The 20,000-nt window shown below is 44.8% G+C and overlaps 1 protein-coding gene across 1 annotated transcript in view; it reads left to right on the forward strand.

The window, feature by feature from the left end:
• The window catches only part of grid2 (glutamate receptor, ionotropic, delta 2), a gene marked incomplete at both ends in the record, with an annotated part of 702,436 nt that overhangs the window by 481,582 nt on the left and 200,854 nt on the right, over nt 1–20,000 (forward strand). Inside the window, one exon of the mRNA XM_083643819.1 lies at nt 11,093–11,146. Coding sequence (XP_083499945.1) covers nt 11,093–11,146 — 54 coding nt within the window. The remainder of the gene's footprint in view (nt 1–11,092; nt 11,147–20,000) is intronic.

A 20,000-nucleotide genomic window follows, 5' to 3' on the forward strand; every position in this document is an offset into this window, starting at 1 on the left:
AAAATTGCTAATTCAATTTAAATACCTTGTTAAATTCCTTGTAAAAAAAATACTTTGTTAAATACCTTGTACTACCATAAAGTGGATATTGGTGTACAAATCTATGGCAATCTATTCCAATAAACATCTATATCATTCAGTTCAATTGAATAAATTCAGAAATGAGTGACCATAGGTTTGTTTCTCATGAACCACAAATGTTGATCTTTTCGACTCCTGAGATGACCTCTCTGTACTTACATGTTGTTTTACTGTTTACAACTCAACTCAGGAGGACCAGCTTCATTAGCTTGCATTAGAGCCTAATACGATGTGTTTCAGAAATGGACCTTTTGGAGCTGAAAATCGGTGGCCATCTTGGATTTGAAGGTTCAAAAATACGTCAAATCATCAAAACAGAAAAACATCGATTATGAATTATTTAACCCAAAAAGTCACAGAAACCATGTACGTTGCAGCATTGTAGGCCAAACCATTGGAAAGGTCTTTTCCAACATAGCTGATTGTAGCCTCTTGTTCTTTTTTCTTTTGTTGGGCATTTGGCCTTTATTTATAGGACAGTAGGCAGACAGGAAGGGTGGGGAGAGAGAGGGGATGACATGTGGCAAAGGACCACGGGTTGGATTTGAACCTGGGTCGGCCGCGCTCAGGACTAAACCCTTGTGGTACGCACCTTACCAGGTGAGCCACCGGGACGTCCCGATTGCAGCCATTTTGGATTTAGGGCTCTCAAAAATAAGTTGCCTGCATTTTCACAAAAGGCGCAGGGGATAAATTTGTTTATTAACCTTCACAGATGAGAAATCCACTGAGAAACGAACTTTTGCTCTCCACGGTCACGGAATCGTCACGGATGACCCAACTAAGTAGGGCTATGAGCATGTGAGAGAAACATTTGAACCTGAGTGCAGACTAGGCGGACAGAAACCCATTTCAATGGATGTAAACCTTTCAAGACATGAAAGCACATCAGTGTGCTTATCCTACTAGATAACATTTGCATTTACGGCACGCACACCAAAACTGCCCATAGCGTTCAGATTAATTGGCAGATAAGTGCTTTTAAGTTCAATTTTTTTTTTATCATATACAAAAGCATGTTGAACAAAGAAAATTTACTAAAACATCATATTATGGATCAATTGTTTATAGAGATTAATTTTAATTGTGAAGACAGATTGGAGAGACAGATTGTTGAAACAATTAACTTGACCATGCTGTAATTTAGAGGCTAATGTTTAAAATCATAATCCACAATATTTGTCTTATGAATAAAGTCCGTTTAGCTGTTCTCTATTCTCTAGGTTACATTATAGAGATTCAAGCTATAGCCTATCCAGTTCAAGATTCAAGATTCACTTCAATAGGCACAGTAAGTAATTACTGTAGATCAGAAACAATGAATTTGATTTAGTGCGATAGAGAAAAACAATCTCAAATTATAAAGTGCAAAGTAAAAAGTCACTTAAAGTAACATATAATGGGGGGTGGAGTGGGGGTGGAGGCCTAGAGTAGAGTCTGACCCTGGGGGGTTGGCAGTTGGGAAGAAACTCTCTCTGTGACGAGAGGTTCTGGTGCTTCCATACATCAGTGTTCTCTCAAGGGGGAGGACCTCAAAGGGTTTATGACCTGGGTGCGAGGGGTCAGCTATGATTTCCCGAGACGACTTTAGCGTCCTGGCCGTGTGTATGTCCTGAAGGGATGGCAGGCTGCATCCGACCACCTTTTCAGCGCGGCAGATGATGCAAGTCCTTGTAGGCAGCAACAGCGTACCAGAGAGTGATGGAGGAGGGGAGGATGGACCTGATGGTGGAGGTGTAGAAAAGTGCCAACACTGCCTTTGGCCCCTTGAACTTCCTTCCATGTGACCTTTTAGACTTGCTGTTATAAAACACCAGGTGTAGGCAGGGCTTTACACCAGGTGTAACACCAGGTGAAAAATCCTCTGGTTTGTTTTAGAATAAAGAAAAATTAGAATAGATTAGAAGAGAAAGATTAGCATGAGCGACAGCCGCTATGGCTGCTGAACAGACAAAGAAAAGTCCAGTAACTACTGTAAAGTAATTAGTCAAACTTCTTCAATAGAAACATCCAAGCAAAGAGTTTACTGAGTGTGAAGTGATCTAGTGTATTCTGGGAGATGTTTTCTGTGATTCCCTCAGCCTATTACTTTCCCGCTTTCTTCCTCTCTCTCTCTCTGTCTGCCTCTCTCTCTCTCTCTCTCTCTCTCCTTCTTCGTCTGACTCTGCACTGTCTCCATCTATTTGTCTTTCATCTCACAGCATGGAGAGTAATCACCCCCCCCCCCCCCTCCCCACTCTTCTCACCCCCCTCACGGCCGCTACACACCACAGCGACGGTATTCGCCTATATTTGCGTAGCTGGTCGCTTGGTGCTGCAGCTTGATTGGCTGTCTTGCTGCCTAAATTTCCATCTTGAATTGGTCGATTTCAAATTGGTCCCTCCTCTCATCTGTCTTGTCTGCCGCCAGGTAGTCTCAACACCAGACCCATGAGAGTTCTTACGCCGATACACTACGTTACTGCATGCTGCAGAGCTCTCTCTGGCTCTGGGACACTTTCCCTCAGCCGGCTGGTTATGGGAGGGAACCGTTCACTTGGCCAGTCATATGCCAGTGGTGGATTCAGTCCTCCCCAATCACTAACGACTTTGCGATCAGACGACACGGGAGGCGCAGGCCATTTTTCGAACCGCTCTCTCATCGGTGCTACGACCTGTCACTCATTCAATATCAACGCGCCTTCAAAAACCAGCAGTGGCTGTGAAGTGGTACAGATTCACTTATGTAGTATGCGGAGCGCAGCGATTCAACGTAATATTTGAGTCTGGGGAGAGACTAGCCGCCAGGTATCCCGGTATGCTTTGCAAGTGACATATCCAATACAAAATGAATGGGCAGCAGTGACTCCCAGCGTCTACACACGAAAGAAAATCACTGTGGTGTGTAGGGGCATGTGCGTGCGCACACACACACACACACACACACACACACACACACACACACACACACACACACACACACACACACACACACACACACAGAAACACCAGTTGATAACAGTAATCAAAATGTAGGCCTGGAGGAACCACTACAGGAGCAGTGTAATTTATTGGTGTTACATTAATGCACAGCCACAGTCCAACACACAAGTTGTTTTTTTCTGTCCAACAAATGTCTTGTTTTTGTCATGTTTAATTGTATTTATTTGTTATTTTCCGTTTTTTTCTTCCTTGTTGTCTTATGTGTCTAGGCATGTGTGCTTGTGCTTGTATGTTTAAGTGTGAGAGTTGGATACATGCCTAGTTTGGAAGCTGGGCTGAAGGGTATTTGCTTGATTTGATCACAAATAGTGCATGAAATTGAATTACACAACTAATTTTCAATTTAGAGTACTTTATTCTATAGCAACGCCCACTCCCCTTATCCAAGCTTCCCCCACAATATGCTAAGGCAATATATGTTTAATGCATTAATATGTTGTGCCCCCCCCACACACACACATGCACACACACACACACACACACGCGTGCACGCGCGCACGCACACACACACACACACACACACACACACACAACAGAAACACTCCATGCACTGCAGAAGAGTACCGCAGGAATGAGTCCAGTAGCCCTGGATGTTAGCTTCTGTGACGTGACGTGACGTGACGTGACGTGACGTGACGTGACGCGACGTGACGCGACGCGACGCGACGCGACGCGACGCGACGTGACGTGACGTGTAAGTCAATGGGGAGTTTGGTTAAATGCTTATGTCTATGTCTGTGGTTAACACAAGTTTACAGGATGAAACAGCTAACCTTGTGTTCAGCAAGATAGTCTTCACAAATTTTAAAAGTGTGAATTTTTAAGAAAAGTTAGAAAACGCTTCAAAAGTCATAAAAGTAGTCCTCATTTGTGAAGATTATCTTGCTGAACACAAAGTCCACAGACCTTCACCGAAATTCCCCAAATCCCATTGACTTTTCCCACGTAGGAACCAGGAAGTCCAGAGACTTATGGGTAAGCCTACAAAATACATCATCCCTGCAGTACTCTCTATAAGCTCTCACCGAAATACATCAATACGTTCTGTCTCTGGCGTTCTCTCACTCCCTCACACACACTCAGTCTCACACTAAATCTTGCCTTCTGCAAAAATAGAATTGGTGAGACAAGGTTGGTGATGAACACAGGATATCACACGTTTGTGTGTGTTTGGTATGTATGGGTGCGTGTGTGTGTGTGTGTGTGTGTGTGTGTGTGTGTGTGAGACGTGGGTGCGTGTGTGTGTGTGTGTGTGTGTGAGACGTGTCTGCGTGCGTGTGTGTGTGTGTGTGCGTGCGTGTGCGCGCACCACTGCGTGTGCATGTGTGCGTGCTGTGTGCATTTATGCAACGTTGTTTACTGTAATTGTCCCTGGTTTTGTCCAGTCAGGCTTTGGCATGAGGAGCAGACCTTGATCTGCCAGCCAACAGCACACAGCCAGAATCAATGGCTCTGTGTCTGCTGGGTAAGAGGGAGTGAGAGGTGCACAGGGGTCATTACAGGATCAAAAGGCTACTGCAGTTACCTGTCATCACTGCTGTGCTCTGGAGCCTCAGTACAACACAGAGCAGGCCGTGCTGTCCTCATCCACAGATCAGCGCAGCAGGACTTTCATGCAGACTGGTTGGAGTTGTCCCAGGCCACACACATAAAGGGAGTATTTGTGTGATCATTGAGTGACATTGTTGACGTTGGCCAGAAAGAGGGTAATCTGAGCATCCAGAGTCTGTCAGTCTGACGACTGATAAGACTCTGCGACAGACGGCTGATATTTTGGGGTTTCCAGTGTAGAGCAGATGTCCGCACCAAGACTTCCGCTTCCGTGCACCACGGTCATAGTTTTTATTATTAGTATTATTATTATTATTATTATTAGTATTAGTAGTATTAATAATATTATTAATATTAATATTATTATTATTATTATTATTATTATTATTATTATTATTATTATTATTATTATTATTATTATTATTATTATTATTATTATTATCATTATAGATTATATTAAGGTCCTGGGTTCAAACCCCTGTCCGTCTCAGGTGCTTACTGTGTGGAGTTTGCATGTTCTCCCCGTGTTGGTGTGGGTTTCCTCCGGGTGCTCCGGTTTCCGCCCACCATCAAAGACGTATGTTGTATGATGTATGTTAGGGTTAATACTCCTGTCAGTGCCCTTGAGCAAGGCACTGGCAAAATAAATTGAGTCCCCGGGCGCTGCACTGCGACTCCCCAATGCTAGTGTGTGTAGGATGGGTCAGATGCAGAGGACAGAGTTGTCCATGGCGATAATGAAAGTATTCAAATGATGTAGCTTTCAACAGAAAACAGCTAACAGTGTAACACGTCTGCATCTGTACCCAGCCAATCAGAGCAGCGCCTCATAATCCGAGCATCCCGCCCACTCAGAACAGCTCATAGCTAATGAGCATAGAAACAGAGAGGATAGAGAGGCTCAACAGAGCCTGGATGAGTGCAACACAATTCATGACCTTACTTAAAAGACCACTGAGAAATGTTTTAAAAGGATAAAAAGACCATAACAGAGGGTCTTTAAGGGAATGGTGCCCAGGTGACTAGTAGCTGCCATGTGTATTGGTCGGCATTGGGCTGTTAACAAGCCTGTGGTAGTCTGTTAGCTTACACACACACACACACACACACACACACACACGCGCGCGCGCACGCATGCACGCGCGCACGCATGCATGCACGTGCACACACACACACACACACACACACACACACACACACACACACACACACACACACACACAGAATGCAGGATTTTCGTAGCTCTGTGTTTATTTATTGTGTGTGTGTGTGTGTGTGTGTGTGTGTGTGTGTGTGAGAGAGAGAGAGAGAGAGACACACACACATAGTATTGAACGGTTCTAAGCCCAGAGGAGTCATGTCTAGTGTTAAGAGTCTGACCTTTCACTAATTAGCCTGAAACATCTGTCCAGACGGCTGCCACAAGGAGATCATAATGGAAAAACAGATACACATGCAAACTGCACACACACACACACACACACACACACACACACACACACACACACACACACACCACGTGTACATTGATTCACATAATTTCCACACACACACATACAGCCACATTCATGCATGATGACAGACACAAATGTTTTCACTCTCGTACTTTAAACTCACACTTACTTATTCACCATAATCTTGTGGGAATTTAGTCAGAACACTTAATGAGCACCGAGGGAAGGGAACAGGGACAGACAGACAGACAGGCAGACAGACAGACAGACAGACACAGACAGCTAGAGACAGACAGACAGACAGACACAGACAGACAGACAGACAGACAGACAGACAGACAGACACAGACAGACAGACAGACAGACAGACAGACAGACAGACAGACAGACAGACAGACAGACAGACAGACAGACATACAGACAGAGGCACTCTCTTATTGTGGTGCGAATATCAGGACTCGAACTTGATCTTGCAATGTTCACAAATATACTTTATTTCCTATAAAAATAAAATTCTAAAATCAATTGGAAAAGGCGCTGTCCATGGTGCTGATCCCCCGACCAGAGTCAAACCAAATTAAACTGCAACACTTCTCTCTCTCCTTTCTCCATCCCTTGTTCCTTATTCACTGCTCATATTGTTTTTTTCAGCAATGATATAGATAGAAACAAGGACAATGAAGGATGAGCAAATATGGTACTCTAGATATTCTCATTTTTCGTTTCTTTCTTAGGTGCGCTCCGATACAAAGATAGTCTCTCAAGACAGATGCGTTGGCTCCCGCAATTTACAAATGCTACCCGTCTGTACTTCGGGGATCTGAAAGTTGGTCAAAAATTAAGGCAGGATGTCTGGTCAAAATAAGACAGGATATATCCATTCATTTCCCCCAATCACCTGCCTCGGTTATGTTTCCGGGATCCGCGATTGGTCGAATACCATGGAACTTCCTTCAGGTCTGACACTTTTCCCCCTTCTTCTTCTTTGGAAGATGACAACTTCCTCTGTCCACATTTGAATGGACTGAAGTACAGACTGTCTCTGCAGCACTCGACTATTGTGGAAGGGATAAGACAGCTGGCTTGACAGACTAATACAAAGACGTCGAGTCAGACGGAGTAGACGGAAGCAGAAAAGAGGAGAGCGGAGACGCTGACAGAATAAATGTAAAGGCAAAAGATCTTGTTTCCCCCCCCCCTCTCTCTCTCTCCATCAGTCTCCCTCCTCCCTTGTCTCTGTCGTAACCATGTTTCCCGTAGACAGAATGGTTTACGGCAGCCGTCAACGTTATAATGATGAAGTTTTATGGAGACTCTGTGGGAGATTAAACCACTATTAGCCACGCGCTGTCGCCCTCTCCAGCTGTTGCCTTTTGTTTACGGCTAAAACGTGTTTTATGACACACGGTGCTATAGTCACCTAGACAATTACATCTAATGATATATGAGTCGCGCTGTATTTATACACCCAGAGTAGAGAGGGGAACAGGAGAGGAGGGGGGCTGGGCACAGAGGGGAGGAGGCGAGAGGCTGGAGATAGTCGGGGAGCGGAGCCAGCAAAAAGAAAGGAGGAGAAGGTGGTGGGATGGGATGGGATGAGAGGTGAGGAGTGGATGAAGGAGGAGAAGAGGGGAGGGGGAGGTGGTGGGATGGAATGAGAGGTGAGGAGTGGATGAAGGAGGAGAAGAGGGGAGGGGGAGGTGGTGGGATGGAATGAGAGGTGAGGAGTGCATGAAGGAGGAGAAGAAGCGAAAGGGCGGGGTAGAAAACGATAGAGGAAAGAGGAAGGACAACTATTCACCTTATTCCTGGACCTACGTTTCCCATGATTCTCAGCGGTTGCCGGTTGTCGACTTCCTGTTTACATTTTTTTTCCACTAGCAAGGAGGTGCGCGCCGCTGTCAAAGAGTGGGAACGTTTGGCTTATTTGATCCGAAATGGCTAAAAATAGTAACGTTGTGTGGTTGCATAGCGGCGATATTTTACAAAAACGAGGTGAATGTCAATTAACTCGTACTGTACGGGCTTATTTGAGCCGAAATGGCTAAAAATAGTATGTGGTTGCATAGCGGCCGCTTTTGTTTTGAAGGCTAAACGTCCAAACCGGAACTCTTATTATTTGGTCATTGAACGTAGCTTTAGCGGTCTCTCTCTTTCAATATTCAAGATATTGTCACTCCGTTGTACAATTATGCACGTGTGAAATTATTGTGCTGGGGGCCATCATTACAAGACATAGGTAGGTACAAAGTCACAACAATTATTATGATTATTTTCAGTCTCTTTTGCTATGAACGGTCCTGGGAGGAAACAGGCAACCGGCAGCTGGGAACAGGGAGGGAGGGTGTCATGGAAGCACCCAAGGTCTCACCAGGAAACTCGTGAATAGAAACAAGGAGAGGAGTTTTTGAGTTAGCAGAATGCTTATATAAAAGTGAATGATTGGGATGGAGAGATATACACCTCCAAAAGGTTTTGGAATGACAGAGAGAGGAGGGGGAAAGAAATAGAGACAAGTGAGCAGATTAGAAAGGACAGGACTACAGGTTCTTAGTTTGGATTAGAGGTCTTGTGGCATTAAAAAAAAGTCCCTCATGGTTGTAGATCACAGCAGGTATTCAAGGATGTACACACAATATACAGACATAATACACGATGTGAGAGGAGAGAAGGGCTGGTGTGATGAGGACAAGAGAGAGGAGAGAAGGGGTGGTGGGAGAGGAGAGGAGAAACATCTTGACAGTGGAGATGGCCTCCTTGTGCTTGTGAAAGGCAGAGTGATTGAGATGGTGTGATAGGTGTTGACAGAGAGCTCAGTGATAAGAGGAAGAGGAAAGCAGCACATGGACCAGCATGTGCTGGAGGACCAGAAACAGAGATAACAGAAGATGGCAGCCTCTGAAGGGAGTGGGAAATAATGGCACTTAAGCCAGGTCAACAGGTAAACCGCTGAAAAGCCAACTGTGCTTTGGCCCTCTTCATAACTCTTTGGGAAAACAATGATCATACTCGTAGATTTAGCGTACAGATTTTAATGAGCAATTTCCTCTTGTATGGTTGCTGTGTTGGGTAAAAGTCGAGTGTATGTGATGGTGTGCTTTACCGACGGGTTCTCATCCTGACCGCGTGATATATCACCGCTCTATCATGCACCTTATGTGCTGGATGGAACACGCCCGCTATACCCTTGTGCACAAATGATAAGATAAGGGTCTCAATAAGGCCCAATTATACTCCATTTACATATGAAAATCAATGCATCCGTTTCAAACGGTGTAATCGTCACTGCCCACATACTTCCATTCACGTTGGTTTCGTGTTAAGCAATACATTCACCAGTGGGTTCTGCTCCGTGTCATGTGTATCCGTAAGCTTTCAGAGTACAGACAGAAATACGCACGAAATGAACGCAGAGTACGGACAGAAGGCTCTGTCCGTCTCCGTCTCGTCTTTAACGTAGAGTATTAGGGTGCAATGGCTTGCTTAATGGTTCGTCCATGTATGTTCCATGATACGCACACACAAGGTGCATGACAGAGCAGTGATATATGACGCCGATCGAGGTGAGAAGGGTGTGGCTTTACATGCATGTATGCACATCTTGCACTGTAAAATGTTCTTCCCGTAACCTGTGTGTGTAGTGCTTTCTCCCAAACAATGCTACATCCAAGCTGCCTTGCTGTAGTGTTCAACAATCATGTGGTTATACAATCGTAGGAATATTACAGTCGCACTGCTATGAACAATTCATGGAAAAAGGTTTTCATTTCCCAACCCTAAACTTTTGATAGGATTTTGAGGCAATTTGTGTGTGTGTGTGTGTGTGTGTGTGTGTGTGTGTGTGTGTGTGTGTGTGTGTGTGTGTGTGTGTGTCTGTGTGTCTGTGTGTCTGTCTGTCTGTCTGTCTGTCTGTCTGTCTGTCTGTCTGTCTCTCTCTGTGTCTGTGTCTGTGTGGCGTGCGTGCGTGCGTGCGTGTGTGCCCGACAGAGTGGGAGAGGGATAGAGAGAGAGTGAAACCCACTCATACTTGTGTCTAATTTGTGTAAATTAGTGAAAATAGGTGACATCAAGTTCAATAGCTGAATGATTTCCATTCCCTTTTAAATCCCAAATATTGAGATCAAAGTGTATTGTCTGTGTGTGCACGTTTGAAGGGATTTTTCACTGATACTATGAGCACCTGTAACCCTAGTTTTCTCAAATCACTTTAAAGACGATTCACACCAGGCTCCAACTGATGCACATCTCCATAATGTTGTTTTCCATAATATTCTCACACTTCAGCTACCATGAATCACACTATCCAACCATGAATCACACTGTCCAACCATGAATCACACTATCCAACCATGAATCACACTATCCAACCATGAATCACACTATCCAACCATGAATCACACTATCCAACCATGAATCGCACTATCCAAGCTCCATTTGTCTTTGAATGATGACAGTGGGAAGGTTGTGCAGAATAAGGAATGTATCTTTTCCTTCATTATGTAACAAATAAAATGTGTGCTACATATCACCTTCCTGTCTACTGACAACCAACTTGTGTCCTGATATACATTCAAGTGGTGTCTTGTCATAGACGCATGGCCAATGGGTCAGCATGAGGGAAAGCCTCCCGTTCTCCCAATTCAGCATAGTTAGCATTTAGCTGCTAGCCCAGCCCAGGCAGACAGGATCAGGGGTTTCAACCACCGCAGTAAACGCACATCTGAACAGATGTCTATGTACTTGCTCTTGAATCCCCAATCCTGCAGTTTAGAGTCGCAGCATCTTCCGCTGGTGAGTCAGCCCATTGAGATATGGGGGGTTTCCCCCCACCGTCCTACTGACACGATACCGGAATAACTTTTTGTGGGCGTTCCCACACAGACCGACTGTTCTTCTATACTCTCTTCTCCTCTCTTGAAGAATGATGTGTCTTTTATTATAGCCTCCTCATTTTTTCTGAGCACATCTTCTGTTATGATGTTACTCCTAAATCCTAACCAGTGGCGTGTCTTGTTGTCTTGCAGGTGGTGGAGACCAACCTGGTGGCCTTCGATTGTCACTGGATCCTGATTAATGAGGTGGGTGCTAAGGCAATGATGAATACATATATATATATATATCCCTCAATATGTCCCTCAAAGGTCTTCCTAGTTCTCTCTCCTTCAAACTGCTGTGGAACTGCAGAGAGTTATCAAAGACTTAAAGATATGATGACTCTCTGTCTGCAGTTCCACATAAGTTCATCCATAGAAAATAAAGAGAAATAACTGGCATAGAAATGTACATAATACAATTTGGTTTATATTAGTGAGCATTCAGAGCTGTGTTGCACTGCCACAACCAATACAGAAAAGATCGTATCCTCTTCCCTTATGGGTGATGTATTTTATAGCGGTATAAACAATACATTTTCAAAGATGGAAAAGGTGACAGTACTTTGGATGATGTCCTGCAGATAAGAGTATTTTGCTTTCCGGGGTTGTTGTTCAGACAGAATTCTCAAAGTCAGTGTGCATTTCTTTCTATGGTTTTGGGTCTTTGTTCTCTTATACAAATACTGATCACTCTGACCTTTGCTCATAGCAGCAACTACAGTTAAAATATGCAGTGTTGGGCAAGTTATGAAAATTAGTAATTAGTTACACTTACTAGTTACTTCTCTCAAAGAGTAATTTAATTACTTAAAAGTTACTAGTTCCTTCAAAATAATTACTGTAGTTACTAGCGAATAACTTCTGGGGATAATGTTTGCGTTACTTTTAAAGGTCTGCTTCAATTGCCTTATTAATGCACACATTATTTGAGTGTTGCTGTGGCAGAGTGTGGGACAATACATACTGTCACATTGTATCTACCATTGTACCTGCATGGGAACATTCACATTCACATCCATTCACATTCAAGCTTATAACCTATTCAAGGTCATTAGCCTCTGGAGCTTATAGCCTACTCAAGGTAATTAGCCTCTGGGGCTTATAGCCTACTCAAGGTCATTAGCCTCTGGAGCTTATAGCCTACTCAAGGTCATTAGCCTCTGGAGCTTATAGCCTACTCAAGGTCATTAGCCTCTGGGGCTTATAGCCTACTCAAGGTCATTAGCCTCTGGGGCATTTTTGGAGGGAGGAGTCTCTCCCGGCACTGATGATCAGAAACCGGATAATCCTCTGAAGATGTCCGCTATTTTCATGTCTTAAAGTAACTAGTAAATAGCCCAGTTACTATTTCAGTAACTGCAAAAAGTAGTTAAGTTAGAGTAACACTTAGTAACTAGTTGCTCCCAACACTGTTCATACCGTACGTGCATCTGCACACGTCATAGTTAATAGTATAACTGCAGTGGAGGGAGGCAGCTCCCCCGGCTAATGCAGTATGTCTTTGGGCGTGACAGTAGCAGTGAACTAGCAAGTCACAGCAGGGGGTCTATGCTGCCCCCCCCCCCCCCCCCCCCCCCCACACACACACACACACACACACAGAAAGGTGGAAGATTGTAAGAACGAAACAACCCCCCCCCCTCTCTCTCTCTCTCTCTCTCTCTCTCTCTCTTCCCCTATAATAATTCTGCTAAACGCTACAGGGCTCAGCATTCATATTACTTGTTCAGTTATGCAGAAAAAAGTTTTTCTATTTGAAACAGATGTTAATATGCATGAGATGGTAAACCTATTAAATGCTACAGGGACAACCAATCATTACTCTCAGTCAGTTCCATGCCAGTATTCCTATATGAAAGTACAAGGTTCTTTCCATCTTTTATATGGATGAGAAGCTACAGGATGGCTGTCACAACTCCACTAAATGGCGCAGAGCCGCAGACAACCTCCTGGTATTGTTTCCTTTCGCTCTTGAATATAAATATTCCTGTGAGGAAAAACAATGAGCTTCACCCCCAGATGATGAGAAAAATGTGGCTAAATCTGTATCTAAAATAAAGTAAAATAAAACCATTGCGTATTAGTTCCTACTTCTGTGCAGTGACAGTAATACCTTTTGCGAGTGCAAGTGTTTCTTCTGCTCATTGAAATGGATGAGACAATATGGATGTCAATATGCGAGAGACATAACCACTACTGTAAGTAGTTCTTAGTGCTAGTTCTTCAGAAAGTTTTCTATTCCTTTGTGGGAAAATATTAGTGTCTTCTGACAATTTGATATTATAATACTGTCATAACTTTGCCGGATGCTACTCAGTATACCTTCAGTGCTGCTTCTTTGGAAAGTCATCTTGTGCAAATGATGTCTGGCAGCCATACAGGTCCTCCATATAGCCTCATCCCTGGCCTCAGTCGGGATATGGTGTTTACAGTCCAAATTCAGGTCAGTCAATCAGTCAGTCAGTCAGTCAGTCAGTCAGTCAGTCAGTCAGTCAGTCAGGTAACGCTTACTGAGATGCCGCTTCGTGAGATGGCCTCTAGAGGGCATCTTTGACAAAGAGATGGCCTCTCGCCTGTAGACTAAATCACTACAAGGTAACTAAAATATTTAGTATACAGTATATACTAAATACAGTAGGTTGTCACTCTTTGTAGTGCTTGATCATGTTAAGTTCACACCATTCGGTAAGGAGAGAACCGCATTCTACAACTAAACTCACTACTGGACCTGAAAATGCAGCTTCCATACCAGATTATTCCGGTTAATAGACTACTATCAGCTCAGCTAGCATTGTTATTTTGTTTTTAATGCGTTCAACACTGATTTCCATGCTAGCTATTTAGCAGAAGCTTCATTTTAGTGGCTACTAGTAGGCTAGTTGCATAATTAAGTTGAATTTATTTGGATATCCCTTAATCACAGTTACCTTGTCAAATGGCTACATATGCGCACATAAAACATGCCCTCCGAAATTGCTAGCATAGGAAAGCAGGTAGTAAAAAAGTATATGCAGTGAAAGTGTTTTGAACTTTTGACTAACATCTGCGACTATTCAGAGAGAAATAAAGAAGACATAGAAGAGAGAAGCCCTAACGAAGAGAAGGAAATAGAGATGTCTAGAGGAGTCTATGGAGGAGGAAGAAAGATGGATAGTTATGTCACAGAAAATAAGACTGAAAGGGAGGAAGGGGGAGATGTCTGCACATTTCAGGTACATTTCCATGCAGAATCACTGGTCTGTCAGACTGAACAGCAACATCAGTAGCCTATATTTGGCTATGTAAGTAGCCTATTTCTGTGGTGTAGATATGCATGCACAAAAGTTACAGCCCTTGATATGAAAATCTCACTCCAGCCAGCGGACCTAAATTGGCAACCCTTTCCTCAATTAACATTAGTTACAGTGCTATTTCTATGCAGGCACATTATTCCCACAGTTGGCCATTTGAAGCCAACGGATTCCCCAGGGTCTTTCAAATGGATGAGCAGCTCCAGTATCTTTGTCGTACGCAGTGTGTTGTAGTGCTGGCTCTTTTGGAGCAGTGTGTTGTAGTGCTGGCTCTTTGGAGCAGTGTGTTGTAGTGCTGGCTCTTTTGGAGCAGTGTCTTGTAGTGCTGGCTCTTTGGAGCAGTGTCTTGTAGTGCTGGCTCTTTGGAGCAGTGTCTTGTAGTGCTGGCTCTTTTGGAGCAGTGTCTTGTAGTGCTGGCTCTTTGGAGCAGTGTGTTGTAGTGATGGCTCTTTGGAGCAGTGTGTTGTAGTGCTGGCTCTTTGGAGCAGTGTGTTGTAGTGATGGCTCTTTGGAGCAGTGTGTTGTAGTGCTGGCTCTTTGGAGTAGTGTATTGTAGTGCAGGAGCAGTTTCTTGTAGTGCTGGCTCTTTGGAGTAGTGTCTTGTAGTGATGGCTCTTTGGAGCAGTGTCTTGTAGTGCTGGCTCTTTGGAGCAGTGTCTTGTAGTGATGGCTCTTTGGAGCAGTGTGTTGTAGTGCTGGCTCTTTGGAGTAGTGTCTTGTAGTGATGGCTCTTTGGAGCAGTGTCTTGTAGTGCTGGCTCTTTGGAGCAGTGTGTTGTAGTGTTGGCTCTTTGGAGCAGTGTCTTGTAGTGCTGGCTCTTTGGAGCAGTGTCGTGTAGTGCTGGCTCTTTGGAGCAGTGTCGTGTAGTGCTGGCTGTTTGGAGCAGTGTCTTGTAGTGCTGGCTCTTTGGAGCAGTGTGTTGTAGTGCTGGCTCTTTGGAGCAGTGTCTTGTAGTGCTGGCTCTTTTGGAGTAGTGTATTGTAGTGCTGGCTCTTTGGAGCAGTGTGTTGTAGTGCTGGCTCTTTGGAGCAGTGTCTTGTAGTGCTGGCTCTTTGGAGCAGTGTCTTGTAGTGCTGGCTCTTTGGAGCAGTGTCTTGTAGTGCTGGCTCTTTGGAGCAGTGTGTTGTAGTGCTGGCTCTTTGGAGCAGTGTCTTGTAGTGCTGGCTCTTTGGAGCAGTGTCTTGTAGTGATGGCTCTTTGGAGCAGTGTCTTGTAGTGCTGGCTCTTTGGAGCAGTGTCTTGTAGTGCTGGCTCTTTGGAGCAGTGTCTTGTAGTGATGGCTCTTTGGAGCAGTGTCTTGTAGTGCTGGCTCTTTGGAGCAGTGTGTTGTAGTGCTGGCTCTTTGGAGCAGTGTCTTGTAGTGCTGGCTCTTTGGAGCAGTGTCTTGTAGTGATGGCTCTTTGGAGCAGTGTCTTGTAGTGCTGGCTCTTTGGAGCAGTGTGTTGTAGTGCTGGCTCTTTGGAGCAGTGTCTTGTAGTGCTGGCTCTTTGGAGCAGTGTCTTGTAGTGCTGGCTCTTTGGAGCAGTGTCTTGTAGTGCTGGCTCTTTGGAGCAGTGTCTTGTAGTGCTGGCTCTTTGGAGAATGAATATGTCTCTGTGTGAGAGTCCTTTCCCTCCCTGTGGTTTATTATGGATGAGGGCTTACTGTATGCTTGTCATAACTCTGCTTTATCTACAGCCAGCAGTCAGACAGCCCCACTGAGGGGGAGTTCACAGTTCATAATTGATCATCCTTCCTCTCCCCATCTCCTCCGTTCTGCTCAGGATGAGGGGATGAGGAGGAGGAGGAAAGGAGATAATAGGGGACACTCATGAGTTTCTCTCTCTCTCTCTCTCTCTCTCTCTCTCTCTCAAGTTCTCTGAGCATCGCTGAAGTATTGCAGGTTTGTCCTTGCCCATCCTGAATCTCGTTAAACCTCTTTAATTTTCTTTCACTTTATGATTGTCGATCTCTCTTTTTGTCGTTCATTCTCTTGTTATTCTATCCATTCATCTATTTCACTCTCTTCTTCGCTCAGGGAAACATACATGGCAGTGAGAGGATACGATTGGTGTTACATCTCGTTTTTAGTTCTTGGATAGGCTACACTCCGTGCTTGTCAAAAATGTTCTCGTGGTCTCTCTTTGTCTAGTTTGTGCTTGTCGAAAACCTTATTTAGCCGTACGAGTTGACGAGAGAACATTTTCATTTACAGCAGTAGAGGGAGAGGGAGTTACATCTGTACACGCTCACAGCTGGAGGTTGCCAGTACGACCGCTGCCAACGAAGACTACTGTTGTTCCTGAGAAGCTCCTCTGTAGCTCTTGGGTGTTAAAGGATCATTCTGGTATTTTACACCGTGTCCAGATCCGAGAAGAGTCCTTGAACTGGCCAATTAAACAGGCGTAAAGGGGGGGCATACGTAGTACACACTGTAAACAACATATTTTCTGTCACGCCGCGGTTCATTATGGTTGTTATATAATATCGATAACATGATTTAGCTATGTAACGAGCTGCCGACAGCCTGCTCTGCTTGCTGTCCGAGTGTCCGTCCGTCCGAGTGTCCCGCCCCACTCCTTGTGTAGTCCATGATATATACGTTAGTCCAGACCGGCTCAAATAAATACACACGGCCGTTGAATTCATCGTCCATAATCTCGAGATCAGATATTATCAGCCAGAGGTGTAGCATGCTACAGATCGGCTGCTCTGAGCTCTGAAATCTGCCTGGCAGGCCAGAGTTCGAACTCAGAGCAGTCGATCTACAGAGATGCATCTGTATCTGTATTCTCCTTTAAGTGCCTTGTTCAAGGGCACACTGGGTACTGTAGTTGCTGAGGAAGGAGGACAGTGTGTGACTTCTGCTGCCGTCTGGGGAATTGAATCTGATACCTTATTGTCACAAGTTTGCTTTGCTGCCTCTCTCATGTTTCTTCTACTTTTTTTTTTTCTTTTGTTTTGTCACCAGCCACGGCAGAGATTTATTTTGCCTCCTGACTCCCCCTCGGTTCTATTGCCGTCCTCGTGTGCCGTATCAATGCATACAGTCTATTGGTCTCCCTCGTTAACTTGTCTGCAGCGTTTCATAATAATAACAATAATAATTGATTGGATTTATATAGCGCTTTTCAAAGCCCTATATATTCACATATCGGGGTATGTGTCTCTGTGTGTGTGTGTGTGTCTGTGTGTCTGTGTGTGTGTTTGTGTGTGTGTGTGTGTGTGTGTGTGTGTGTGTGTGTGTGTGTGTGTGTGTGTGTGTGTGTGTGTGTGTGCGTGCGTGCGTGTGTGGGGAGAGTAGAGGGCTGAGAGTGCCAATTCATTAACGAGAGATGATTAGGCGGCCATGATGGAAGGAAGACCTGCGGAATTTAGCCAGGGCACCGGGGTTACACCCCTACTCTTGCAGAGTCCCTGTCTATGATCTGGGACATTGGGGATGGGGATAATATTATCCATGAGACCATGAGGGAAGAGCACCTCCTAGTGGTCCTCCAACACCACTTTCAGCACCAGATGGTCTCCCATCTGAGGACTGACCATAGCCAGACCTGCTTAGCTTCGGCCAGCAAGTCAGCGATGTAACACAGGAGCCACACTGCAAGCACTCTTTCATTTCTGTCACACTTTTTGTCTCTCCCCCTGCGAGCTGTTGTATTCCAGCAGCTGTATTTCAGCTGCTGTATTCCAGCTGCTGTATTCCAGCTGCTGTATTCCAGCTGCTGTATTCCAGCTGCTGTATTCCAGATGCTGTATTCCAGATGCTGTATTCCAGATGCTGTATTCCAGCTGCTGTATTTCAGCTGCTGTATTCCAGCTGCTGTATTCCAGCTGCTGTATTCCAGATGCGGTATTCCAGATGCTCTATTTCAGCTGCTGTATTCCAGCTGCTGTATTCCAGCTGCTGTATTTCAGCTGCTGTATTTCAGCTGCTGTATTCCAGATGCTGTATTCCAGATGCTGTATTCCAGATGCTGTATTCCAGCTGCTGTATTCCAGATGCTGTATTCCAGATGCTGTATTCCAGCTGCTCTATTCCAGATGCTGTATTCCAGCTGCTGTATTCCAGCTGCTGTATTCCAGCTGCTGTATTCCAGATGCTGTATTCCAGCTGCTGTATTTCAGCTGCTGTATTCCAGCTGCTGTATTCCAGATGCTGTATTCCAGCTGCTGTATTCCAGCTGCTGTATTCCAGATGCTGTATTCCAGCTGCTGTATTCCAGCTGCTGTATTCCAGCTGCTGTATTCCAGATGCTGTATTCCAGATGCTGTATTCCAGCTGCTGTATTCCAGCTGCTGTATTCCAGCTGCTGTATTCCAGCTGCTGTATTCCAGATGCTGTATTTCAGCTGCTGTATTCCAGCTGCTGTATTCCAGATGCTGTATTCCAGATGCTGTATTCCAGCTGCTGTATTCCAGATGCTGTATTTCCCATACAAAGTATTGCAGCCTTCCTCTCAGGGTCCCTCTGCTTCTCGTTGCCTATGAGTCTATCCCTTCATCCCAAGTTGTGATAGAGATGCAAGAAAGAAAGGACAGACTGGATGCGATGTCTCTTAGACGACCAAACCACTACTGGGTGTGATGGTCAGAGACACATTTGACAACATTAACAACTAAATGCAGTGATAGTCCGTCACTCCCTCCCTCACCTCCTTCGTTCCTATGTTCCTCGCATGCTCTTTCCCTCTCCCCCTAACTCCATTCCTCCTTCCCTCTTTGCCGTTGAGGACATTATTGCCAGCACAGTGATGTTATTGAACACTGACACATGACAGAGACAATGATACCGCTTCAAAAAGAAATGACAACAAAACGGTCACGGACAACTGGGTGTTCATCTCCCCCTGTCCGCCTGGAAAGACAGAACGCTGAAAGAGAATGTGAGTGCAGAGGCGGGCCGGGGATTTGGGGGTTCTTGTCAGAAATGATTTGGGCCGTGGGGAAGAGGGAAGAGATGGAATGAGAGGAGACTTTTGCCATGGTATGTTTTGCTTTGTTTTTCCCAACGTGACCCCATGCAGCAAAAGAGAGAGACAGGGGGATTTTGTGTTCCCATGGAGGAGAGGAGAGGAGAACAGGGAGGAGATGAGAGGGGTAGGAGGAGCAGAAAGAGTCAGAGGATAAACACAGGGTCCCCCCCCCCCCCCCCCCCCCCCTCATCTACACATAAGAAGAGAGAAGGAGGGATCTGGTGTCTCCACGGGAGAAGAGGAAGACAGAGGAGGGAGGAAGTACCAAAAAAGAAATTAGAAGTTTTCATGCTCATCTTCAAATAAAGAACTAGACAAGGATTTGGTGCTCTGAGGGAGTGGAGGGGAGGAGAGAGGTGACGGTTTAGGTTAAGATTATGGAATAAACAAACCATGATTCACTTCAGATATGAGCAATAGGGTGTGCTGGGGTTTGCAAATTACCCAAAGCTACTGATTTCAGATAGTTGGATTTGGCCACTCTACCACCCCCTCATCAGCCCGGAGACGATTTGGGAGTGATGAAAAGAGATTCATGATACTGGATTCTGTACCTGCTTTGTTAAAATGCGCTCAAATTACCACAGGCTCACTGCTGAGTTGGTCACTGGAAACTGGGCAAATATGAGACTTAGAGATTTTGACGGTAGATATTCCACAGCAAGTAACAATATGACAAACAGTCCTCACTCCCTACTTTATGTTGTGAAGTTTAAAGATCATGACTATGTTTTGAAGTTTAAAGATCATGTGACTATGTTGTAGGTTACGTTATACCCATGAGGGGTATTAAATGGTTGGCACTTCTGTACT

Source organism: Poromitra crassiceps (assembly GCF_964638095.1).
Source record: "Poromitra crassiceps genome assembly, chromosome: 10".
NCBI classification, from domain to species: domain Eukaryota; kingdom Metazoa; phylum Chordata; class Actinopteri; order Beryciformes; family Melamphaidae; genus Poromitra; species Poromitra crassiceps.